Source organism: Lissotriton helveticus, chromosome 8 (genome assembly GCF_964261635.1).
Source record: "Lissotriton helveticus chromosome 8, aLisHel1.1, whole genome shotgun sequence".
Classification (NCBI taxonomy): domain Eukaryota; kingdom Metazoa; phylum Chordata; class Amphibia; order Caudata; family Salamandridae; genus Lissotriton; species Lissotriton helveticus.
Window position 1 is genome coordinate 212,396,342 of NC_136069.1, and position 27,578 is coordinate 212,423,919.

General features: G+C 45.9%; 1 protein-coding gene across 1 annotated transcript in view; it reads left to right on the forward strand.

Annotated features, from left to right (window-relative positions):
- DNAJC28 (DnaJ heat shock protein family (Hsp40) member C28) overlaps positions 1 to 26,779 on the forward strand; it is a 48,320-nt gene extending 21,541 nt beyond the window's left edge. The window contains exon 2 of the mRNA XM_078655958.1: positions 25,243 to 26,779. Within this exon, the coding sequence (XP_078512084.1) occupies positions 25,243 to 26,414 (1,172 nt within the window). The 3' untranslated portion in view covers positions 26,415 to 26,779. The remainder of the gene's footprint in view (positions 1 to 25,242) is intronic.
- Positions 26,780 to 27,578: the final 799 nt, after the last annotated feature.

Genomic DNA, 27,578 nt, shown 5'->3' on the forward strand with positions numbered 1-27,578 from the left:
GAGACCCAAAGGCACACAAAGGAGTAATAGAGGAGAAGGGAGTCATCAAGAATCAATCTATGGCGATTCGTAGGCAGTGAGTCCACAAGAACTTCAGACGCAGAAGAACTCTCCCTCCTAGATGGACAGTCCCAATGTATCTTGCCCAGGAGTCGTAAAGTCACCAAGAAAGGAGAAGACAACCACAAAATGAATGGAAAGTCAAGAACAAAAGTCTCCGGGAAGGGAACGCCTTTCGATACCTCCAAAGTCGATAGTGGTGGAAGGTTCGGCAATACACCGACGACCTCAGGAACACCTTCCTCCAGGGCACCATCCGATGGTTTCAATACTTGCTTCCTCACGGGGTTCTCGCACGGAGTCAAAATGGCCGCGGTTTGAATGGCTGCAGATTGCTGTTCCAACAGTAAGGCTGGGTCCGGTTCCACCAGGAGCATCTCAGATAGGCGCGTGTCCAATTTGCACAATAAGACATCCACATGTGAATGAAACGCCCTAATTTCTGCCAATATTGACCTCAGCGATGGCTCAAGCACCGTTCGATCCATAATCTCACACCCAACACCAATCACAATCACCTCCCCGGGTGAATCTGGCATCCTCAGGGGGGACAATCAGGATCACGAACGTGCAGATGCGGAGGGTGACCAGTCTTTATTCGCAGCCACGGTCAACCCGGTTAAGGCCGCAGGCCAGAGACCTCGACTCACCGAACCCCGGCGGGCCCAATACCGGATCCGCGGGACGGGGACCCGCAGCCAACAGCAAGCAGAGTCACTCCTCCATCGATGCTGAGCAATAGAAACGATCGCCGCCAAATTCGGGCTTAAACAAAGCCTCCACTCCAATTGACCAGACCCAGCCTGGGTCTCCCGGCCGATGTTGTTGCACTGCAGCCCGGCTGTGAAAGTACTCGAGGCCCCGGCTTCACCGCTGGAGTAGGCCACAATCTTCAACTCGATGTAACTTCGTCAAACCAGCCGATAAAAGTTCCCGGATTTTACCATCGGAGTGTGGAACAGTTCATGTACACAGAGGCTAGGCGTAAAATCAGGATAATGTACAGGATATTGCGGCGGGATACGGAGGTCGGTGGAGCCGGGAGCCTAAGCAGCCATCTTGTTCGCTGACGTAGCTCCTCCCAAAACCTATATATTTTTGAAAACTAGACACCCAGGGGAATTCAGGATGGGGTGACTCGACTGCCTCCCACCAGGTTCTGTTACCCAGAATCCCTTGCAAAGCTAAGAAATTGACAAAAAAACCGCATTTTCCTGACATTTCTGTGGTGGAAAGTTCTAGAATCTGCGTGGATCAACAAATATTCACCCACCCAGCGTTCCCCCAGGTCTCCCGAAAAAAATGGTACCTCACTTGCGTGGGTGGCTCAAGGACCCGCGACAGGCAAGGGCCCCAAACCTAAGGAGGCGACATCAAAATAACCTATCACTAAACAACCTGGTTTTGCAACGGGGTTTCCATGAGTTTTTGGCCCGGGGCTCGGCGGCCATCTAGGGAAACTTACCTAACCCACACATTTCTGGAAACTAGACACTGGGGGGAGTCCAGCGAGGTATGGCATGCATGGGTCCCCCAAGGTTTACCTACCCAGAATTCCCTGCAAACCTTAAAATTTGGTTAAAAAAACACTTTTTCATACATTTCTGCTTGGGATCTTCGTGCCGGCACAAATGTCCTACAGCCCAGTGTTCCCCTTGTTCTCCCGAGTAAAATGATACCTCACTTGCGTGGGTGCCCCAAAGCAGAACAGGCTAAAAATGAATTTTTAAAAATTGTAGTGTTTAGGATTGACAAATTAAGCACCTCACCTTAGTCACAGGCCTTTGGCCCACCCACACAAGTGAGGTATCATTTTACTCGGGAGACCTGGGGGAACGCTGGGTGGGAGGAAATTTGTGTGAGCCCAGTGATGCCACGCTTTCCCACACAAAAAAAGTGTGAAAAAACTGATTTTTTTCAGCAAAAATTGAGGTTTGCAAGGGATTCTGGGTAAAGGAACGTTGGAGGATCCACGCAAGCCATACCTCCTTGGAAGCCCCCGGGTGTCTACTTTTCAGAAATGTGTGGGTTTGGTAGGTTTCCCTAGATAGCCGTCTAGCACGGGGCCAACAACCCAGGTAACCCCTCTTGCAAAAGCTGGTGGTTTTGACATTGACATTAGTAAGTTATTTATAGCTATAATGTACACCTTAACTGAGTTACTCAAAAGTCAAAAATTCAAGCACGGCTATCTATTCCTCAAAAACACACACATGCAGGTTGGATTTGGCACGAGGGCGAGTGATGGTTCAGTACATAAAATTTTATTAACAAGATATTTCAACAAAATGAAATGCTCTGTCAATAAATAAATGCATAAAAACCGAACCAGTGACTCGCAACTCGTGAGCTGTAAAGCCACGACAAGGCACCAACCGTTTTACAGGCCATTCACGCACCTTTCATACCTGATACACACCAGACCATTGACACCATCCGGAAGGAAAAGCAACACATTACAACATTCACAAAAAGGGACAAGGTACACCCTACTTCAGAAAGAGAAAAAAGACAAATATTATTGCACAGCCATCTAATCCGCAAGCACACACACATACTGGTTGGATTTGGCACGAGGGTGAGTGATGATTCAGTACATACAATTGTATTCGCAAGTAATTTCACAAAAATGAAATACACTGCGTATAAATTAAAAGTATGATAAACTGAACCACTGACTCACAGCTCGTGAGCTGTAAAGCCACGTCAAGGCACCAACCTCTTTACAGGCCATTCATACACCTTTCGTACGTGTGACACATACAAAACATTCACACCGCCAGCCGCGGACCCATCACATTACAACACTCACACCAGCAGACAGCGCCATTCAAGGGCCCATCACTTTGTAACGCCCACATTTCTGACACTGCAACTACACAAAATGATGGACTGCATGGAGTGTCACTCAACTAGCAGTGTGTGTAGTGACCAACAGATAGTAACTACTCACACACCGCCAGCCGAGCGCCAGTCCACCCACACCACCATCCAAGCACCAGACCATGCACACCGCCAGCCAAACACCACTCAGCGCACACCGACAGCCAAGTACCACTTCACACACACCACCAGCCAAGCACCACTCCACGCACACCGCAAGCCAAGCGCCACTCCACACACACCGCCAGCCAAGCACCACTCCGTGCACAGACAGCCAAGTACCACTCTACGCACACCGCAAGCCAAGCGCCACTCCACACACACCGCCAGCCAAGCACCACTCCGTGCACAGACAGCCAAGTACCACTCCACGCACACCATCCAGCCAAGCGCCACTCCACACACACCGCCAGCCAAGCACCACTCCGTGCACAGACAGCCAAGTACCACTCCACGCACACCATCCAGCCAAGCGCCACTCCACACACACCACCAGCCAAGCGCCACTCCACACACACCACCAGCCAAGCGCCACTCCACGCACACCACCAGCCAAGGGCCAGTCCACGCAGCCCGCCAGCCAACCACCAGTGCACGCACACCACCAGCCAAGCACCAATCCTTGCACTCCACCAGCCAAGCACCATCCACTCACACCGCCAGCCAACCACCTAACCATGCACTCCGCCAGCCAAACAAAAATCCACACACACCACCCGCAAAACACCAATCCATGCACTCTGCCAGCCAGGCACCAGTCCATGCACACCACCAGCCAAGCGCAAGTCCACGCACACCGCCATCCAAGCACCAGCCTGCACACACCACAATCACATTTAGAATTCTTTTTTTCAAAATAACACTAAACAAATGGAAATACCTACAAATCAGCTAACACAAATTCTAAAACTAAACACATTGCACTAATGCCAATCCTTGAAACAAACTAAACATTTTTACAGGATACAGACGAGGCAATTCACTTTACAGCTCATTAAAACTCCCAAAACTTCTTTTGCATGTGGTACGATTTAAAACAAGCTGACACACACAATCCAGGCTTAGAAGGACAGTCAGGGCAGTACATACGAGACTCCTTCCGCACGCCTCTTCGCCAACAGACTCTGCATCTTCTAGTCGGAAAGTCTCTTGCGGATGTGGGAGGAATGTATTCAGGAAAGTGCCGATCTTTCAATCTAGCCACATCCTCCACCACTCCAAATCTAGGAACACTTGCCTGTTCCACTAGTACAGGGCTGCCTATTATAGACTCCTGAAACTTGACAAAAGGCATCTTCGACTCAGGACAAGACTTCTGGAACACAACAAAAGCATTAAAGGATGCCAAGTGGAAAAGATGGATAGCCAACTTCTTGTACCAAATGTAAGCCTTTCGAAGAGCAGCATAAGGTTCCAACCTCTGATCTACTCTGTCAACACCACCCATATACTTATTGTAATCTAAAATGCACACAGGTTTGCGCACTTCGCACTAGACTGTCCCCGCACAAGCCTTTTGCAAACAAGTTCCTTTGGGCAACCATTACGGTTACAGCGCATTGTGCCACAAGCAACAGTGCCCACTTTGGCCAATTCCTTGAACAACCGCACACCAGTGTAGAAGTTATCTACATATAAATGGTGGCCTTCGTTAAATAATCCTCTACCTAGTTCCCACACAATTTTCTCAGTCACTCCAAAAGTGGAAGGACAACCAGGGGGGTTAATGCTGGACTCCTTACCAGTGTACACCCCGAAATTGTAGACATATCCAGTCTCACTGTCACACAGCATATACAGTTTGATTCCATAGCGTGCCCTCTTACTAGGAATGTATTGCCTAAAAACCAAGCGGCCCTTGAACAATAGCAAAGACTCATCCACTGCAATTTCTTTACCAGGAGCAAAGATCTCAGAAAAACGATCAACAAAGTGATCAAGGACAGGCCGAATCTTAAACAGACGGTCACAATCGGGGTGATCGCGTGGCAACGCTAAACCATTATCAACGAAATGCATCATCCGAAGAAGAAGCATATACCGATCACGACTCATAACTGCTGGAAATATAGCTGTTGCCATCAAGATGAATATGAAGACATTGATGGCTTCCTTAGCAAGCCCATCAAAAAAGTTAATCCCAAAAACTTCTTCATCTCTTCAACATTTGTGGGAGTCCACTGGGTAGCTCTAGAATGGGGCTTAAGTCTGGCACTGTTGTCCCTCAAAAACTGTTCTGCATACAAATTAGTTTGCTCAACAATCTCTTGCAAAAACACATCGTCAAAAAACAATTGAAAAAAATGTATTGGCAGAAAATTCTCAGTATTCACTCTACTCCCAGGAACACCAGTGAAATCTGGCAATGCCGGCTGCACCATGCCAGGGGGAACCCAGAGGCCATCCCTATCAACGGGAGGAGCAGCCACCCCAGCCTGCAGCCCAGAAGCCTCTTGCTGCTGTACATAAACGGGAAGCCTAACAGCCACAGATACTTCTGGCTGCACAACACCAACAGAAAACATAGCATCCCCAGAGGGCTCTTGCTGCACTACACCAACAGGAAGCCTAGCAGCCTGAGATGCTTCTTGCTGCACTACACCACCGGGAAACCAAGCAGGCCCAGATGCCTCTTGCCGCTCTACACCAATGGGAAGCCTAACAGCTCCAGATGCCTCTTGCTGCACTACACCAACAGGAAGAGGAACAGCACCAGATGCCTATTGGCGCACCACAGCAATGTGAAGCCTTTTGGGCGCAGGCTGCAGCCCACATGTCTCTTGCCGACGTAAAAAAAAGGGAAACCTTGCGGCCCTAGGCAGCAGCCCAGATGCCTCTTGGCCCACTACCGGCACATCAATGTCCTCCTCTACCATAAGCACTTCATCAGCACTAGAAGAAGATTCATCATCCGATGATTTCATGCGAAGAGAAAACTCACTGCCTGAATCTTCTGCCCCTACCTCTGGGTCCGAATCGGAGTCAGTCTCTGAACCATGGTCAGAGGAAGACTCAAAAAGCAAACCAAGAACCTGCTGAGCAGTAATCCTGCGACTAGCCATTATCCTTACAAAGCAAGAAGACTGCACACACAAGTGAACAACAACCTACACTGTGCAAAGTAAGAAGTAAACAAGGTAAGCCTTTCACACAAAGATCTATACAATCCAAAACAATTTCACTCTTACCAAATATAGCTACACTCACCAGCACCTACTCTGCTGAGACACAGCAAAAAGAAATGATATCCCACTAGAAAGAAAAAAAAATTACAGATTAGAAAACAAAGTGCACATCAAGCACTAATGCTGAAAAAAAATAAACAAACAAAAAACACAGAGCCACACAAACTGCTATAAGTACACCTTTTTCAAAAAGACAATCATCTAGGGAAAGTAGTACAAAATACATTCACTTACCAAGCACATGCAACTACACAAGCTGCAAAACCAGCAGTAACAGAACCGCAACCTACAACAATCCAAACAGCAAAAGCCTGGAACAAGACAAAAATAGAGAAGAAAAAAAAATTACTACCACATTTCACAAACAATATAACAATTAAAAAAACAACACGCAAATTTGCCCCCCAAATTTACACTCGCCCAGATGGGCCATCAAATAGGGCTTAGACCAATTGGGATTAGGTGAGGTTTTCCATCAAGACACTGGTTAATTTTTTGAAAGTTTTTTACTGCCTAACCCCTTTGGTGCCAGTCGGTCTTTTGGTCCTAACAGTACCCCCCTCACACGGGGGCAGTAAGGACCAAAAAAAGACCAACTGGCACCAAGGGAGGCGGCCAGTAAAAAACAACCAAAATTATAACCATCATTGGAAGCAAGCCTTGCCCAAGGGCTCTCTTCCACACACTACAAAACTCAATTCCTAGGGCCAAAAAACAGAAAAGAAAAGGGCCAATTCACCCCCAGGGGGGTGGGGGTGAAGCAGAAAAACAATCCTAAAACAAGTTCCCTCTAAGAAGCAAACCTTGCCCAAGGGGTAGCCGCCATTACAAAAAAAACAATCCCTGGTGCCTAGTAGCATTTTCTGCCCCCCCCCCCCCCCGGGGGCAAAACGGGCAAAAAAAAGGCCTATTTGCCCCCGGGGAGGGGGTGGGGGGCAGAAAATATACATAAAAAATTAAGCCCCCTCCAGGAAGTGACCATTGCACAAGGGGTCAATATTAACCTTGCAAAAAGAATAACCCTGGTGCTAGTGGCGATTTTCTGCCAAAGAAACGGGCCGATTTGCCCCAAGGGGGGGGGGGGGGGGGCAGAAAATCTAAACCATAATTATTTGCCACTAGGAAGCGACCCTTGCCCAAGGGGTCGCTTCCAAAACATAAACTTTGCCCCAATACAAATCCCTGGTGCAAGTGGGGAATTTCTGCCCCCCCTGGGGGCAAAACGGCCGAAAAACGGTCCGATTTGCCCCCAGGGGGGGCAGAAAATCAAAAAGATAATCACAGCCCACCTGGAAGCGACCCTTGCCCAAGGGGTCACTTCCTAAAACTAAATTTAAATTCCCTGGTGCTAGTGGGGATTTTCTGCCCCCCCTGGGGGCAAAACGGCCAAAAAAAGGGCCGATTTGCCCCCAGGGGGGACAGAAAATCATGAACACAATTACTGGCCACCTGGGAGCGACCCTTACCCAAGGGGTCGCTTCCAAAACAAAAACATTGCCCAAATACAAATCCCTGGTGCTAGTGGGGAATTTCTACCCCCCCCCCCTCCCTGGGGGCAAAACGGCCGAAAAAACGGTCCGATTTGCCCCCAGGGGGGGCAGAAAATCCAAAAGTTAATGTGAGCCCACCTGGAAGCGACCCTTGCCCAAGGGGTCGCTTCCTATAACCTAAATTTAAAATCCCTGGTGCTAGTGGGGGCATTTCCGCAGCACGATCGCGACGCTGTGCGCGATCGTGAGGCAGAAATGCCCTGCAAAGAGACATCAGGGGAGAGGAAAATCTCTTTCCTCTCCCCTGATGCCTCTTTGCGGCCCCAAACCCCCCCAGACACGAAAAACCTACAGTTGTCCTCGGCGCGCAGGAAGCAAATGGCTTCCCGAGAGCCTGGGAATCCCTGATGATCTCAGCGTGCGCTGTGCGCGCTGACGTCATCAGGGATTCCCATGGGGAGGGGCGTGGGGGGGGCAGCAGAAACTCTTCTGCTGCCATCCCCGTACTTGCCAGCAAAATCGAAGACCCTCGGGGGGAGCGCCAGCGCTTCCCCCAAGGGTGGGGCTCATGACCAGCTGGGCTCGTCATCAGCGCACGACCAGTGTGCACCATGACGAGCCCAGCTCGTCATCAGCCACGAAGGGGTTAATAGTCTATGTATGGAATCAGTTAAGTCTCAGGATGTAGCTCTAGTTAAGTCTGAAGCTCACTTCTGAACTCCACCTATAACCTACTCATTTGACTTGTTCTTGGCAGTGGGGATCTAATACAAAAGTGGCAGTTTTACTCTCTCAGCTAGTTAGAACAGAATTCAACCTGAGTCCTTGCCATTTCCATTTCCATTTTATTGCATTTGTATCGCGCATAAATCACCCGAAGGTCTCAGAGCGCTGGCAGGCAAAAGGAACCTCATGTCCATCGGATCTAGGAAAGTGGAGTAAGCTCATCTGGCTAAAAGAGCCAAGTTTTTAGCTGTCTTCGGAACTTCACATGATCAGGCTCTAGTCTGAGCTGGATGGGGAGAGAGTTCCAGGCTTCTGGGGCGGTTTTACTGAAAGTTCTGTCCATTTCTTTCCACATAAGAACAATGAAACCAAGGGCACGTTTCTATGCAAATACCGAAGTGCATGTAAATGAAAGCCTCAAATGAATTCTCTAAATTTCCTTTAGCACTCATTCACACCTGCTATACACAGTTACCTATGCTTTTTTCTAAAATTCACATAGGTAATAATTAAAAAATGTATATAAAGCAATGTGATGTGAAAAATACTGTGAAACATTAACAATGCAAATGTTAGTAGCATTAGCAGTTAAAAATAAAACATTGAATAAATATTCATATAAATACTCCAGTTCAGCAACTTTTTTACATTAATATAAATAACTTTACCTCTTGAACGCATGAATAAATAAATAGCCCAGTTCTATGAACTAATATATAGTTCAGTTTCAATCTGAAGTTCTATTAATAAAGAAACAAACAATTATTTACCTTCGGTAACACTCTTTTTGGTGGAAACTCTGTATAACCCCAGATTCCTTGCCTTAGAATATCCACTCAGCGCCAGGCTGGATCCGGAGATTGTTTTATATCAGTGCTCCTGTGTTCTGCACATAAGCAAGCAAGCTAACTTCAGTTTCTTATATATACCCTTTCCTCTTCCTCAGATGCAGAATGTTAACACTTGTTGGTAGCTGTGTGTTTTAGAAGTTTAGGAGATGTTAAATGCACTTGCAAGCATGCCTAGTTATTTTCTTGATGCCACCCAAGGAATGCTTATGTAATGTATAATGCACGTAATGGTATGAGTTGCTTGCCAATGGTTAAATACTGATGTTTGTACATGATATAATGCATGGTATACTATCACAATTGTGTATACCAAGTACCTAACACTATGTATGACTTGAGAAACCAAGAAAAACCAATAAAGTGTGTTTTAAGAAAAAAAATGTTGGTAGCTGTATGTTAATTACTAACTAAGCACCTTTTTAGATGTAAAAAGAAAAGAGGCCACTTCACAGAACGGGAAGGTGAAAGGGCAGTGAGGAAACTGTGGTTAATATCCACAAAAAAAGAGCATAAGTAACTTGTTCTTCTGTTGGTTACTTCGAACCTCCGATTCCTCACCTTAGACTAGATACCAAAGCAGTACCTCCCCAAGGTGAAGGGTCTGTGGAGTGGTCTCAACCAAAGAGTTTTGTTGAACCGAGCAGGCAAAGTGTCCTTCCTGCCAATCTGGCTGTCAAGGCAGTAGTACTTCGTGAATGTATCAACCAAAGCCCACTCCTCACACCAACAAAGTGGTACCAGCCATAGCCATGGTGGAATGGACTCTCAGACCTTCTGTGGTTTCTTCTTCATCAGTGTGTAGCAGATCTCAGTGCAGAGGACTAATGTCCTCTTCTGCTCAACCTTCCCTTTCTTTCTTCCAGGCAACCTCACAAAAAATTGATCTTTCACTTGATGAGCCTTGTGCTGTTTATGTAAAAGCTTAAATCCCTTTTGGAGTAAAAACCAATGTATCTTCCCTCCTCTCTGTCGAGGGTTTAGTGGAGTAAGGAATTGTGGTAGAGTGATAGTTTGCACAACATGGAAGGGACTCACAACTTTTGGTAAGTAGTCTGCCCAAGTCCTCGTCACCAATTTCCCTGGGGAAAAAGGTGTTGTTGGGCATTTTCACTGAAAGAGCCTCAAGCTCACTCAGGTGACAAGCTGACGTAACTAGGCATGGGCTGACTTTCGCTAGCCCAAACTCTGCGAAGTGACCAAAAAACTCCACTGCCCGATGTGGAGTTCCGCAAGCGGCGGAGTGCGTTAGGTTGTGACGTTTGCGCTGATCTATAGCACTGGAACATCAGCGTGAACTGCACCATGCGCAGTGCAAGAGGGTGCTGCTTCTTTCTGCTGCTTGAGTAGATGTTCCACTCGAGGAGCAGTTTCCTCAACCAGAACAGAAGGTTTCTCAAGCGACCATCCGCGACTGCCCGCGTTGGGAAATCTTGCCAGGAGGTGGTCCGTAGTAAAATTTTCCTCACTCGCCAACTCAACGCTGGCAAGAGCAAGCGAGGAGTTTTTCAGAACTCCACTGCTGTGCAGAGTGGAAAAAACTCTGCACCTCCGCAAGCAGAGTGAAATTTCACCCCCAAGCCTAGATGTAACCTCAATGAGAAAGACCATCTTCCAGGTAAAGAGATGCAGCGAGTCCAGAATCAGCTCGAGGGGTGTACACGTGACGAAACTCAAGACCAAGTTACCATCCAACTGTGGCAGGACAAATGGCATGGAAGAATGGGTGTCAAACCGGTAATACATCTTATCATAACAGGTGATAAGAAAAAGGATAGTTGGTCCAGCAAATGTAGAACAGGCCTGCAAATGACCTTTGATAGTGCCCACAGCAAGGCCTTGCTGGGATAGAGATAAAACAAACAAAAGCAGCTTTGCCTGTAAGGGGTAAACAATGCTTACACCATACCAGGTTATACATTTTTCCCAGTGCCCAGGATACGTGGATTTTGTGAAAGGGCATCTGCGGATGAGGATGGCATCCACCACTTCTGGTGGTACGTTGAATGCAGTTAATTGCTGTCATACAATCTCCATGCAAAAAGCTGTAAGTTAGGTAGATACAGGTGGAGGACCCAGCCCTTTTGCTAAGTCCTCTTGTGAAGTGGCAGCCTGATTGGAGGACAGATGCTCATGTACAGAAGTTCTGGTACCATACTCTCCTTGCCCAATCAAGGGCATTAGGATGACTTGGGTCTGCTCATTGTTGATGTTATTTAAGTTCAAGACAAGCTTTATTCGATTTTCGGCATTAAAATCATAAAAGCAGACAGTTAAAATATCATCTCACATCTAAAAATTACATTAAAACACATTAGATAGGTACAAGTTCATAGAAAAAAAATGTCATTTAACAATAACTATTTCTTTTACATTTCATCTCTGTATTTCTCTCACATGTTTTACATCCAGCAGTCAAATATTTAGGGATTTTCTGGCTCTGTGTACACTTTTTAAAAAACCCAGCATAGATCCTATACAATAACAATTTCCCAACATCTGCAAAAACACAAAGGCGGGGTGACATTGTCTCCATCCCAACTGTTTTAATAGCGGTATTATCCATCTTCGCCTTTCAGTTTTGTCAAATTTGCAGAATAAAATTACATGGATTGTTGTCTGTGGTGAAGTGTTATCACAAGGACATCGGCAAAGTTCCCTTGACCAGTTATTAATATCTGGGTGACTGATCAAACGGTGGAAGGTCCCAAATCTGAAACGTGTTAACATAAACTTGTCATATCCCCCCGATATACATGTCAAGTATGTTTAAATGTTATATGTTATGGTAATTAATTGAAGTTCAACCACCGTAGGTTTATTCATTTCCAGTGTTACCCTATTTCCTTCCAGATGAGTTATGCAATTTGTTTTTAATTCCTTTCGATTAATAGAGTTCATATTTCCGGGTAGGAAAAAATACTTTGGACGGCTGATGTCCTGCATAACATTTCTTACATACTTCAACCAGGGAATCTTGTTGGCATTATCTAATTTCATTGCATCAGTTATTATTTCCCTATTTAGACCAGTGCTAACAGAGGTCCAAATTCTATGCCAGAGCAGCACCGGTTGTACCATAATTAAGTCAGAGATGTATGGTACTTCTAATTCACTATGGCAATTAAAAACTGGAGCACTGGCCGGGACTGCCAATATGAATCTTAGGAAGGCATTTTCCACATATTGAATTGGTGCACAGTCATAAAAACCCCAAATACCTGTCGCAAACACTGCTATACTAGCGCATTTAGCTTGATAGATTTTTTAAAGGATTTCTGGTGGCCTTTTCCCCAATTGTTTTGTAAAATTAATTAAGGCTGCGGTTGACTTCATAAACAGGAGGCTTGATTGCTTGGGCCCAAGACCTGGTGCGGCTAAAAAGAACACCCAGGTAACAAAAGGAGCTGATAGATTCCACCCTACTTCCCCCGGCTTGAAAACTTCTGTTCTTATGTTTCCCTCTACCACAGGTCATAATGAAGCTTTTCTTTGCATTAATTTTTAGTTCTAGGTTGTCCATAAAACTTGTATAAAAAGTGAGAGACCAATCTGGGTACGTGCCATGATTACCGCATCGTCAGCGTAGAGAAGGGAAACTATCGGGCGTTTATTACATATGGTGGATCCCCAGCGTTTGACACCAAATCCTGTTCCAGGGCATTTGTGTACAGAGTAAACAGCAGTGGTGACAAAACACAGCCTTGCCTCACTCCCCTCTCAACTTTAAACGGCACAGTACACTCTCCCTTGAGTCCGTAACAAACTTTTGCTGTAGCGCCAGAGTATAGCTGTCTTAAAAACTGGATTAAAATGGGATCAACCTTTAAATCACTAAGAACGCCCCACAGCTTATTATGAATTGCACAGTCAAATGCTGCTGTGAGGTCAACAAATGGCAAACAAAATTTCCCCATTTTTGCCTGTGTATACTTTCCAATTAAAATACTACGGTTAAGAATCTGCTTGTTAATAATTAAACCAGATCTCAAACCATACTGTACATCGCTTAAAATATTTTGTTCTTCCGCCCATGTTTGCAACCGGTCTAAAACAATCCTGCCCGCTGTTATTCAGGACACGAGGTAGAGGCAGAAAGGTGTACAGGAGTCCCTTGTGAGAACCTGCACCATGCTCCCCTTGATGGACAACAGGAAGACCTTTAGATCCAGACATAAGGACCACAGCTCCAGCAGATTGATGTGGAGTTTACCCTCCTCTGGAGACAAGGGTCCTCTGATCTCCACCTCCCTCAGCTGACTTCCCTACCCAGAGGTGACAGGCCAGTCAGGGCAGTTACAATTCTAATACCTCAGACGCCCTATGAACCACTACTGTTAAATAGGCACTCTCATCCATGGGTGGCACATGTGGTGAGTCAAGCTCTGTCTCAGTAGAGGTATCAAACCCGACTGCCATTCTGTATATCAAGGTGTAATGTATTATCAGTATAATGAGGGGGGAACAAACTCTCCCCCTCACCATCACCAACATCCGTGGATGCACCCTGCTCTTGCACAGAATCATGGTCAGAACCAAAAAGATAGTGGCGCATCTGCTGATTGCTATAATGCAGTAAAGGCACAGGGTTAGAGTCAGGCTGCATGATGACTAGTTGCACTTTAGAAATGTTGCAATGTGAAATCGGTCAAGGTTAGGCTGATGTCAGTTTGAGGTCTGACATGGGTGTATGCACTGGATCATTCTCTGGCATTGTGGTGGCAGGAAACAGCATCAGTTGTAGAGCTGGAGTGTAAGTCCATACTTAGTCGGCACTGACCCGAAAATGAGTCCTAAGGGACAGATGGCGCCGGGCGGCGACCTCCCAGTACTGTGGGGCCCCAAGGCATGCCAGAGGGACCCGGAAACACACTGAAAATGTGCAGCATGGCCTCTTAGAAGACCGCGGTGGTGCATTAGGACCAACTGAGGAATTCATACCGTAGCCGGTGATCTTAGAGGAGTGCAATTTATATTGCGACGCCCTAGTGTCTTCTCTTTGGAGCCAGAACACCAGGATTGAGTTGAGTCCTGCTTCACTTTTTTATGCTTGTGTTTGGACATAGATTTGCAGGAGGACTTAAAGCATCGTATCTGGTCTTTAAAAAAAATCTGAAAACCTGACTTTTCTCATCCTAGAATGTTGTTTGTGCGCTTCTTTTCTGTCTCCTCTTTGTCTGCTACAGCGCCTTGACACCCTCGGGTATAAGTGGTATCCTATACATCCTATCCTACGAAATTGATTAGTCGCAGGAGCGGCCCAAAGACTGGGATTGAGACAGACCTCGACTTGGAATGGGAGCTCGATGTGTGACAAATCTGTGCCCTCTTCGTGTATTTGGTGGTATACAACTTCGCCCGGTCTTACATTGTCTTTAGATGCATGAGGCCATACTTATCACACCACAGGAACCGAATGCACACCTTTTGCAGGTCTGTGATCAATATCTACTCCCTGCAATCTTTCCTTCTGAGAAACATCTGCTGCCAATTGGCAAAGAGGTGTCACAAATTAATAAGAACATACAGTGGAAATAGTCGAGGCCTAAGGATAGAAGATGCTGGTGGGGAAAGTATAAAGAACATTTTAAAATTGTTGACTACTTTCATTAAATGGCTTGAGAATCAGAGTTGGGAGATATTTATAGCATGAGGGATAAGGAGAGGGGGAAATATATTACACAATCAAGTAAGGTAAGCAAATGAGTATACTTAAGTCCCACAAACAGTAATCATAATTACTCCCATCCAGGGTCAATTCTTGGTAGGGAATATATAAATATTTCTTTTAACTGTTTTTATTTTTAAACATCAGCCAAAAAAAAACTTCAGCAGGTCTTCTTAAAATATTTGTGGGGTTTTTATAGCCATATATTTTGTTTTAACTGGGTTGATTTCCAGACCCTTTAGTATGCAATATTAATTTAGTGAGTTTAAGAGATTGTGCAAGTCCTTTGAGGTTTGGGATAACAGAATTGTGTCATCTGCGAATGTTAAGGGGTAACAATCTGTCAGGGATGATATTTATTAGGGTTCTGTATGTCCAGGAGACTGACTTTGAGGGCATCTTCCTTTGCAACAGTCTACCTTCTAGTGGTGCATATTCTGGGATATCTGTAATGTCAGGTTTTTGTGCCCTCCAAGCATGTTGCAAATGTAAATATTTATATTGTTGCGTATCTGACAGTTGATATTCGGCTTGGAGATCCTCGAAGGTGATGAGGCCCACCCCTTTGATCATGTTGCCTAGGGCCGTGATCCCGACTGTGTTCCATTTCTTGAAGCCCTGTAGTTTTGCCAATTCAGACAAACGCCTACCCTCCCACAGTGGCTTTAGTTAGTCTCTTGTCCCATTTCATCTGACGCTTTGCCCCCTTCCAGGCCTCTGTCGTCCTCTGTGTAGCAGGCAGTAACTCTTGTGTTCCTGCCCCCTCCCCAATAGAGATAGTGAAGATTGGTATGTTCTCGGAACTAGAGTCCCTCCAGGGCAAATGTGGGGTGATCTCCAGGGGTATGGCTCCATTCATTAATTACCATTAAATGTGCAGCCTGATAGTAGGATTGGATATCCGGCAGGGCTATACCCCCATTATATTGGCCGCTCTGCAACGTTTGCAGTGCCGCTCTAGGGTGGCCTCCATCCCATAAGAAGGAGCGAAGTTCGTCGTTATTTGCCTTAAAAATAGTCTCCCGGATCATATGGTATGTATTTTGGAGTGTATATAGTATTTTGGGGAGCGTTATCATTTTATACATGGCCGCTCTCCCTAGCAGCGTCAGGAGAAGCCTTCTCCATCTTCCAACTTCTTCCCGGAATTCTGCCAGCACTTGCTTAATGTTGTGAGTGAGGCAGTCAGCCTCATGTATGGAAATAAACAGCCCCAAATATGTAAAACCCTCTTTGGTGATATGTAAATGTTCTGGTATGAAGCGTGTGTCTATAGTACCTCCAACGGGGTATAGCCTCAACTTTCATCAGTTGATGTTGCATCCTGCATGTTTGCCATACTCCTTAACTAGTTGTAGTATCAGCGGAAGTGTAGTGTCAGGGTTGGTGATGTAGGGCAGAATGTCATCTGCATAGAGGGATATCCGCTCATCTGTGAGATGACCTCCAGTGTATTGGAAACCTCTAAGTTCTGGGTGGGCCCTGATCAGATAGGCCAGTGGCTCCAGAACTGACACTAAAATTAGGGGAGATAAATGGCAGCCCTGTCTGGTTCCTCTTTGAATAGAGAAATCAGCCGATTTTGCCCTATTTACCCCAACAGTAGCTCTAGGGCCGGTGTATAGTAATTCCACCTAGGTCATGAAGTCTCGTCCAAATCCAAACTTTACCAGGACTTGTCTCATGAAAGGCCAGTGGACAGTGTCAAAGGCCCTCTCTGCATCCAATGAGAGGAGCATCTGCAGGGTAGATCTGTCCTTCACTGTGTCTAGAATATTGTCAAGTCGACAGAGATTAAAACGCGTAGCTCAGCCAGGCATAAAGCCTGATTGGTCACAGGGGATCAATGATATAATAACCGTTAAAAGTCGTGCCGCTAGGATAGATGCCAAGATCGTTGTTTTGTTAATTAGTCATGATATTGGGTGGTAGGATCTGCAGTTCTCTGGGGATTTACCCGGCTTTAGTATGACCAGCACTGCGACCTGGCAAAAGTCTAACCGCAGCGATCCCTCTTCTTCTGCCGTCTGAAACATGTTTAGGAGATGAGAGGCCAGCAAGCTAGCATTTTGCTTGAAAAATTCCGCTGGTAACCCGTTTGGTCAAGGAGCCTTCCCTGTTTTTTTGCCTATTTATGGCATCCTGCACTTCAGTTAGGGTGATTTCTGTCTCCAGGGCTTCCCTATCCTCTCGCTGCAAGGTGGGGGTATCTATACTAATGACATATTCTGTTATCTGTATTTCATCTGCTGGTGGCCTAACCGCATATAATTTGTGTAGAAGCGTGCGAATGCTTCCGCTATGGTGTGTGCGGTTATATGTCATTCTTCTGACTCCTGGCTCTGTGCCAGCCAGCTCGCCTCCCTTTCTCTCCTGCCCAGCCAGGCCAGCAGCCTCCCAGCTCTATCTCCTGACTCGTAGAGTCTGTGATGTGTGGCCTGGATTTGGGTCTGTAGCTCCCATTCTGTTAGAACCCTCAGCTCCCTGCGTGTGACCGCTATTTGTCTTAGGAGGGTGGCCCTGGTATAAGGAGTAATGCTTCCCTTAAGTTCCAGGAGCTTGTCCTCTAGGGTTTCTACTTAGCGGGTTTCGTCCCTACGTATCTGTACTATTGCATCTTGCACCCTACCTCTGTTCACTGTCTTATAGGCCTCCCAGAGAGTGATAGTTGAGGCTCCCGAGCCTTCTTTCTCTTAAAAATATAGCTCAGTCTCCTTTGCCGGGCCAGAGAAATAGTCGAGTCTGGAGAAGACTCTATGTGCCCCAGAGAAATAGGAATAAGTGCGGTCTAATGGATGTTTTCGCCGCCATAGGTTAGTCAGTCCCCTAGACTGTGCGGTCCAGGGTTGGGTCAGGTACATCATTAAAGTCACCCCCAAAGACGTGCGTGGAGGGGCCTAATTCCAGTAGTATCCTAACGATTGCCTGCAGTGTTTGGGGATGCAGTCGTGGTGGGGCATAAACACTGATTAGTATAAGCACTCATCTTCCCCAGGTCCCCTGGACGGCAGCGAAGGTCCTATTGGGATCCGTCCAGCTCTTGGTGGTGTGGAAGGGGGAGGAGGGGATTTCTTAAATCATATGGTGACTCCTCGCACACCTGGAGAGAATCCCGCATGAGCGAGTGTTGTATATGAACCCCTCCCAATAAAGGCACAATGTGTACCTAACAAGTGGGTTTCCTGCAAAAAGACAATGTCGGGCTTAAGTCTCTTGACCAGTCCCCTCTTATTCTTGCTTCCTAACCCATTGACATTCCATGTCAGTGCTGTAAATGTCTCACCACTGTACGTTTCTCATATGTATCCTGATGTGCGCAGGCAGGGCTGCCTGCTTGTCACTTTCCCACTGTCCCTGTCTGGAAACTCCGGCACACCTTACTTGCTGTATGGGGAACATGTTTTACAAACTGAACTACAAAGCTTTGATCCCTTAACCTCTCCCCCCCACCCCAGTCTCTCCCACTTCCTACGCCTGTCCCCTGAACTGTCAACATGGCAACCTGGTGCAAGTACCGCTTGAGAGGTCTGTAGTCCCACCCCCTCCTTAAACCCCCCTAACCCCTAATCAATTCAATAAAGGATATAAACTTCAAATTAAATGTTCAGCTCAGAAACGCTGAGAACAGTAACATCTTGGGGGGCTCTGTAGCAGTTCTACAGTTCATCTGTCATTGATGCAGCCCGTATTTCAGCCTTCTTCACCACTCTTGTCTTGTTGCTGGTGTGTGTTCTCTAGGTTTCTAGTCACAGTGTCTTGCTATTCTACACGGTTGATGTTCTTAAGGGGTGGATGGTCACTATAAGTGTCCGCAAGGTACTCCTTATCTGAGAGTTCCTTGCGGGTGCTTTCCCGCTGGCTTGCCTGCTTCTTGCTGGCCCGGGCCTTGGTAGAGTCTTCGTCGAATCCGAGCTTATCTATGTCTCTGGAGCGTGTGGTGTTCCCCTCAGTGGGGTATCCATTCTCCTTCTGAGCCCTCTCGTGAGCAGACGCCTCTTTTAACCCTCTGCGGTTTGTGCTCCGACTGCTCTGTTACTTCCTGCATTGTGATCCTCTGGTCCTTGTTTCCAGTCGTAGTGGAGGGCGCTCCTCTATCCAGGCCTATGCCTCTTCTGGGATTTGAAAGAATTGTGAGGTGCCATGGAAAATACCTTTGAGCTTGGCAGGGAAGAAGAGCATATATTGGACCTGCATTGCTCTCAGCTTGGCCTTTACTGAGTTGAATGTTTACCTTATCTTCTGCACTTCCTTTGAGTAATCGGGGAAAATCATTATCTTGGCGTTACAAGTTCCCATGTGCGTCGTGACTCTCTGAGAATTGTGTCTCTATCTTGAAAATTCAAGAACCTTGCTATTAATGGTCGCTGAAGGGCACCAGGTAGCGGTCTCGTATTGGGCATCCTATTGGCCCGTACAATAATAAAACAGGGTGAAAATGTGGCCGTTGTAAGGGAGTCCCACAGCCACGACATCAAGAACATCACCGGGTTCTAGCCCTCCGCACCCTCTGGGAGCCCTATGAACCAGGTTGTTTCTGCGTGCTCTGTTTTCCGCGTCATCCACCTTCCATGCTACCTCTCTCATAGTTGCCTTCAGGTCATTGACGTCTGAGTGCAGCTTGTGGGACGTGTCTTCCACCTCCGAGATGCGAGTTTCAGTTTGAGCCACCCTTTCAGCGATGTTACGCATATCTTGGCTTAGGAGGGACACTTCTGACCTTATTTCTGATACTTTGCCCTTAATGGCGTTTCTTGAGGGGTGGATCGCTTAGAGGATGGTTGTATTATCCGATGGTACCAGGGGTTCTCCCTCTGTTTCCGGCAGCTGGGGAAGCATTTGTATATACTTGTCCAGTTTCGGGTTCTTTATCCCTTGCCATCGTGCTGTTGAATGAGTTGGGTAATCTGGGAGGCGATTTGTCACTTCTGTGTTCTTTGTAGTAGGCCCGGACGATGGGCGCCGCTCAGACCGTTTGGGCAGCTAGTCTAATGACCGGGGAGGGGGTTCCCCTATTTTGTTGGTGTTGGGCACCGTCAGGCTCAAGCTCCCCTCTTATTGTCTATGCCCACTCGTCACTGCCACTATCCCTGTCTCCTCCGTCGCCACCATCCCATCTATCAATTTATCCCTTCCCTCCATCTGTGTGTAGCAAGTCGTCTGACAAGGAGTATGGCCCTCTTCTATCACTGGGTGCTTCTCTGCGATGCCAGGGTGTTATTACGTATCATCAGTACCAGGGTTCTGTATGGTCTGAGAGGCCAGATCCTTTCGCAGTTGTGTGTGCCTCTATTTTCCTGGACTAAACGCAGCGTCTCCTTTGTACAGGGGGCCCTGGGAGGCGACCCCGCGCGGCAGGGGTGACTCCCTGGACGACCGCCACCAGACTGAAGGAGATAAGAAACTAAATTAAGGGCCCTCAGATATTATCCATGCCAGCACAAGGGAAACCGTGAGAAACAACGGTGGAGGGCTGCAATACATCCGCAGACAAAGGAGTGTGGGAGACAGGTGGATCACCCCTCCTCCCTCTGGCCTGCATACAGACATGTGCCTGGGCTTCAGACAGCGCCGGAGACAAATCAGTCGCCTCGTCGTTCCAACTCTGCCAGCAGCGGGGGCCGCACCTCACCCCCGGTCCAGCCCGCGCCCGGCCAGATACACACTCCGGGGTTCTATTTCTACCCCAGCGGGGGGATGCGGCCTCGCGCACCCCCACTCTCCAGTGCGCAGTCCATCTCTCCTGCACACAGGTGGGGCTCAGACTATTGTGCCCCTCTAGATGCGAGTTGAGTCCTCGGCTGCCTGCTCCTGTCGCCTCTCAGCGCAGCTCGTGCCCTCGATAGTTCATGTAGTGGGGCTGGGAGCTCAGCACCCGGGGTCCTCTTCTGACGGGAGGCGGCGTTCCTTGATTAGCTCGTCCCAGCCACCATTTTGGGTGTCTGTGCCCCATCTCGCTTCTTCCAGTTTCTACACCGCTGTGCGCCTCTTTGCTCAGCAGAAACAGCGTTTATGATGCTAGCGTGCCGCAGGAATTGAACGGCACCATTAGTGAACTGTAGATGGTGGATTGAAGGGCAGGATTCTAATGAGGATTCATTTCAGGCTGCCGGAGATCCGCCATATTTATCTTTAAATAGACACCAAAAATGACTGTTGAAGGGGTCAGGAGTTAAGATTTTTGCAAGGTTTTCATAAATCGCTGCAGTTCATGCAAACAGTTTTGTAAATCACTGATTTTCACTTGTAGCGGTAGGCAATGAGCCTCAAATGCAAGGGTCGAGGCCAAAGTCAAAGTTTCAGGACGATCACAACGGAGTGCGGGTTAGATGCCGGAGCCTAGCTGGTCCCTGCTTACTTTTACCTAGGCTTGCTGGTGTGGACCTCTGCTGCTTGAGTCCAGCATTTGGTTCGACATTGACAGAAAGGCGAAGTCCAGCAGTCCGGTGGGAGCCGTGGCTCTCAATGGCTTTCGAGGCTACCTAGGAAATAGCAAGTAGCTGTAGGGTATAAGTCTCTGATTCTGTGCCAAAAAAAACTATCTCGCAAGTTCTATGGGGAGAAAGAGTGCACTCTACCATCAGACAAGGATCCAGGACTTTGAGGGGTACATCTTGGCGGCCAGTAACCGATCTCACAGGCTACACCAGCAGAGTCCAAGCCCAGTGGCAACTGGTCAGCTGGGCACTATGAAGGTACTGTGTTTTTTTCGCTGTTGTGTCCCTGAAACTTAACAAAAGGCTAGCCAACTAGCCCTTGGAGTCCAATCACTGGTCATCTGCACAAGTCGGAGCAGGTGCTGGTGGTTTGGCACAAGTGGGAGCAGGTCCAGCTGTTGGGGTCTCTCTCCACGGGTTCAACAGCAGGAGTAGCACTTATTTGTGTCACCCTGTCTTCATTCATCATGTGCAGTCTTTCTTGGGGCAGCCTTTCTTTTTGAGGTCCTCAGGATCAGCAGATGCAGTCCTTCTTCTGTTCTTTCTGAGTCCAGCAGTATTCTGAAGCTCTTAAGCCAGGAGTCCAATTTTATGCCAAATTCTAGTTTTTGGGTGGGTAGGACTCCCTAACCAATGGGGTTAAAATGTCCATGGATCAACCCTCCCAGCTGTTCTAGAATTTCCTGGGAGATTGGCACTAAAACAGCTCACAGTGCATCTCTCTGCCCAAATCCAAGATGTCAGACTTTTCCTTCCTTTTGTCAGAGCTTTGATCACTCCCCTAAGGTGTGCCCAGTATAATGAGCACCCCCCTGGAAAACCGGTTTTGCAACAGGTTTTCCCTCTCTGGATGAGATGTCAGCATGTCTACCTGCACAAAGGAGAGGCCAAGCTAAAGTGTGACTTGCATTTGCCCTTTGATAGGCTGCTGATCCTTTGAAGCTCGCCCATCTGCAGGCACAGCCCTCTGACCAACCTGCCCCTCAGTGGTTGCACCTCCTCCCACCAACAAGATTTTCATTCCCCTTTCCTGAGAACCGTTCACACCTGCTGTAGGAGGGCAGAAGGCTGTCTCAGTGACAACTGCTGTAGTGAATTAGAAACGCTAGTAGAACTTTGAAGCAAGGAAGTTGCAAAAGCACCTTTATATTAAAAGTATATATTAAAAGTTACCTAAGATCTGACTCCAGCAATAAGTCAAGCTTAATGTAATAATTAATTTGATACCCTGAAGTACTATATTTCGTGATCCCAAATGGAAGTTAGCACTTAGTGGTTGGGCTAGTGTAACCTCATGTTAGCCAATGGGCCAACCAGCCTTCCTACAGTGAAAATGACAATCGCAAGTTTTCACTGTCAGGGTAGTCAAGTCAAGTACAGCTTTATTCTAAGCTTTATTTTACATACTCTGGGTATGTAAAGCATAAAAGAAACCTATCCTTCATTGGCTGCTAAGGCCTACCTTAGGGGTGACTTATAAATATTAAAAAGAAAGGCTTGGACTTGGCAAAAGGGTTTATTTCAGCATGTCTGGTTGGAAGTTTAAGAGCTGACCGACAACCCTGCAGCGGCAGACCTAGAGCCATGTTTCCACTTTGTCACTACAGTGGTGGCACAGTACGTGCTGCAGCCCACTAGTGATATTTAACGTACAAGCCCTGGGTACACTTTGTACCATATACGAGGGACTTATAGGTAAATTAAATGTGCCAATCACGTGTTAGCCAATGGCACATACATTTTGAGGGGTCAGAGCACATGAACTGGGATCCAGTCAGCAGAGCCCAGTGTAATTCAGAGTCGGAAAACCAGCAGCATCACTCCAACTTTGGGGAGTGATCATACATAAAGGGTACTTTCCTTCGACTCGCCGATGCCGCGAGTGCAAGGTAAGTGGTTTATTTAATATTACTTAACCCGTCGTCTGTCAACTTCCCCCACCCTGCGCGCCCCCTGCCCCACCATTCTTACCTGTGCGAGCTGCTACTGCTTGTGCTGATAAGAAAGTGATAACTTCTCTTTCTGCATGTCAGATTCAAACATGTGTTTTGCCATGGGGGACACTTGGTCTAAAATGCAGGGCTGCTGGAACAGCAGATTTTTCGCAGCCCAGATCAGTCCCCCCTCCCTCTGACTACCTCAGACAGTGCCATGGGGCTGGGGTGGGGCTTTTTGTAGTTCCACAGATGCTTGGTGAGTGGAACTTTACTTGCCATATGTTGACTTTGATCAAATCTTTGTCTGTTTTGTTACAAGTGTCCTTTACTCTTTGGGGAAAAATAGCAGTCAATGAAAAGATTCTTTGAGGCCCCACCATTTGATTTACTAAATCATTTACTGAATGGAAACAGAGATTATAACAAACAGCGGTGTTTATTGCAGGAGAACTCTAAATTATGAGCCAACTGTTGTTAATTCACGTTGCTGTTAATGTTTTTCTGTATTCCATTAAAATTAGGCTGACATTGGTTTTAATGGCAGGCAGCAGTGTATGGCATGGCAGAGTTGGGTGGTGGTTAGCCTGCTCCGATAATACAGCAGTACTTCATGCCATCTATTTGTGTGAATGCAAGGTTATGCCAGGATTTCAACTATTTTTTAAATGCGCTTCATCCTTTCCAGGCAGCAGCCAGTGAGGGATTTCTTACTTGTCCAAGGTTACAAGTCATTGTAATGTAAGGAGTGATGTGAGTTGATAGTTTAGCAGTGTTGCGTATATTTGCTGACAACTGTGGCCTAGAGGCAAAAGCAACAGAGTACCATCTTATAAAGGGCAATGTACAGGGCTAGCCACTGGTATTAATGTGGGCTTCAGGGAAGCGTAGCTTAAGATGGCCATTGAGATACCAGCGGCATGAAATATTAAGTATTGAAGTGTCGGAGACAGCTGTAAAATACACCATTTGATCCCATTTTTCAGTTTTTGTAGTAAGACTGCTTGATACTTAAACTTTAGAATGAACAATTTTTCCCCTGAATTTTCACACAAGAAAAACCATTGAAGACCTTCCTTCAGTTTCGACTTGGTTGCTCGCTTATTCATATCCCCACCACTTTTAGAATCCACCAGCCACCCCTGCTCACTGCGACTGGGTGACAGCACCTCAGTCATGCCCCTTACTACATTTTAAGATGTAAGATCTTAATGTGAAGTGGCTGTATGGGCACACCTGGGAAATAATAAAAAAGGAAGTTGCTGGGCATAGAAGCATACGTGGCCCTCCCTCCAGATCTGCCATGGTCCGGTCTCAGTCCAAACTAAGACTGGACTGTATGGTGTTCGCCTATACAATGTTTTGCATCCTGTGATATAATTTCTTCACAAGAAAATGGCATCATATCTCTAAGTTTAAATTTTGTGTGTATGTTTGTTTAAAATCTAGGCTTCGGTGTAACTTTTATGCTTCCTGAAACACACCTACGTCACTATTTTCTCCCATTCCAGTCTTTGCAATTATTTCCAGGCACACCAGCATCCTGGTTGAATCGAGTTCTCTGAAACTTTCTTTGAATGGAAATATCCTGCTACTTAAAAGGATTGTTTTGCTGAGTTATGTTTTGTGAGCCTCGATTTCTAGCAAAGGAAAATCTGTGCAAACATGTTCATAAAAATTGCATTTTGCTCTACTATACATGCTCTTCTAAACCCAAAGACCTCATCCCTCCCTCATTTCAGATCAATATGAGTAGGATGATGTGATTTTTAAATTTTTAGAGACACGTGTATTAGAATGACAACCTCACCTTAGACCATGACAGCAGACATAGCAAATAAAGGATTTTGACATCTCATTTTAACCCGCTAAAAAGTCTTTGTTGGTCATGCCAACAAGTACATTCAGCATTTAAAAATATTCAGAACTGGATCTGCCTTTTAACTAGAGAGATCAGACAGAAATGCATTGTTTTTCTTTAGCTAATGCAAATTCTTTTTCTTTAATTTTATAGGTGGGCACTCTCTTTATCAAGGAATTTTAATAATGAATTGCCTCTGCATTAAAATGACATCATGCTCCGGGTACCCTGCATTTGCATCTTCAATGAGTATTCTTTACAAAATTCACATACTTCCTGGCCAGTATACAGCTGCTTGTAGATTGCTATCAATGTATGCCTCGAAGAAGAGCTTGAAAGATTACTATTGTCTACTCAATGTTGACGAAGGATGTTCTCTAGAAGATGTAAGAAATTCATATTGTATCCTTGCCAAAAAATATCATCCAGATAGCGGCTCTGCCACGGCTGATGCCAACATGTTTGTGCAGATAGAAGAAGCATATAGAGCTGTGATTACCGACATGACCAAGTCTGCAAAACCAGGCATTGAGCCAGATGAAGAAGATGATAAATTGAAGTACAAAGCTCCACAGCACCGGCAATACTTAAGTTATGAGGGCATTGGTTTTGGTACGCCAAGCCAGCGAGAAAGGCAATATTTACAGTTTCGAGTAGATCGAGCTTCTGAACTAGTGATGGACTTCAGAAAACAGAAACTCGAGAGCCAGTATGCCGAGAATGCCATGGTTGCCAAAGATATTAAAAGTAGCAAAAAGGTCAAAATAACTCAAGCCATTGAACGTTTGGTGGAGGACCTTATTCAGGAGTCCATGGCCAAGGGAGATTTTGATAACCTTAGCGGTAGAGGGAAGCCATTGGACAAATTTTCATATTGCCCACACGCCGATCCGATGACTCATAACCTGAATAGAATCCTGATGGACAATGGATACCAGCCTGAGTGGATCATGATGCAAAAAGAAATACGAGAAACAATTGAAAAACTAAGAAAAGAGATAGTGGACGCCAGAAAGAAATACAGCGACCCATTGACATCACAAAAACTAAAATTCTGGAACCAAAGCTGTGAAGAGTTCAGAGAAGACATTAAAAAGCTTAACAAACGAATTAATGACTTTAATCTGATTGTTCCTCTTTTAAACTGGCAAATGGTTCATTTTAGTGCAGACAAAGAAATTGTCAAAGCAGAGAAGACCTACGAGGCTCTAATGGAAGCGAAACGGAAAGAGGATGAATCCACAAGCAAACACGAGGAAGGATCTGTGAATCCAATTTCATCCAGAGACAGATTCCTGGCATGGATCAAACTTCTCTTGAAATAATGGATTGTTAGAAAAACATTAAATAATTTCAGTTATCCTATTTATTTATTACATGTGTTTTACCCTGCTGCAAGCTTAATTCGTTGACTTTTAGATTACTTTAAAATATTAAATACTGCAACAGTTGTTACTGAAAAATAACAATGTAGTTATTGGCACAAAACTATTGTTGTTTAAGCAAAATAAAAAAATCACTGTCTTACAATATGGACATGGCCGCAACAGTATTCGTTCATCCATTAGTGGATTGCATGCTCCTTAAAAGATAATTCAATGTGTTACTCTTTTTTTGTTTCTTCGTATAGTCTGTTCAATTGTGCAAGTTCAAGTTCACACTGTGAATAAACAATCTTAAGCGCACAAAACAATGCTTTTTCGTGTATCTTCCCCCAACCCCTATACCCCTACCATCACCACTCTGGTCAATTTTATTGCCCATATTCTATGTTCGACTACCAAACAACTCATTTCATACTCTGTGATGCATCACACCTAAAACAAGGAATAAAAGTAACCAAGTTGACTTAACATAACTGGCCCAAGATGTTCTTAAATTTATTGAGGTTTCTTCGAATCCCCTTTGCTGGGAAGCTGTGCCCGATTATCCTTCAAACCCACTGACTCTGATGTTAAGCTACACCGTGCTCATTTTTAGGTCTTTCTAGTGTCTCATCAGTCAACCTGATGCACTCTCTAGATTGCAGCTGTCATGGTCACATTAGAGGTGAAGCTGCAAGATATTCCACATGTAGGTTGCCTCTCTTCATATACGGAATGTGTGTGCTTGTCTCTGTGCACTCTTAAAACATTGCAGTTCCGGATTACCAAATAGACAAAGTAGACACCGGCTCATGGGCCCCACTTTATAGCGGCCTGCGACAACTGTTCAAAATAATATTGATTTGATCTTGAAAGAAAATTACAATCAAGCATTCTTAAATTGTTTCCAATTAATTTGTGTTTAATAACATTAATATTTGTTAATGTTTAGTTTTGTGTACTAACATTTTTTTTTTAAATTGTTGGTTGGTAAAATGAAAAACGTATTAGGAGATAATTTGCGAGGGGGTGCCCAAATTTCGACTGCCTAGGGGCCTCCACAGCCTTTAATCCGGCACTGGCACTTTGACTGTCTTTCAATTGTTTGCTGTCAAGAGTACTTGC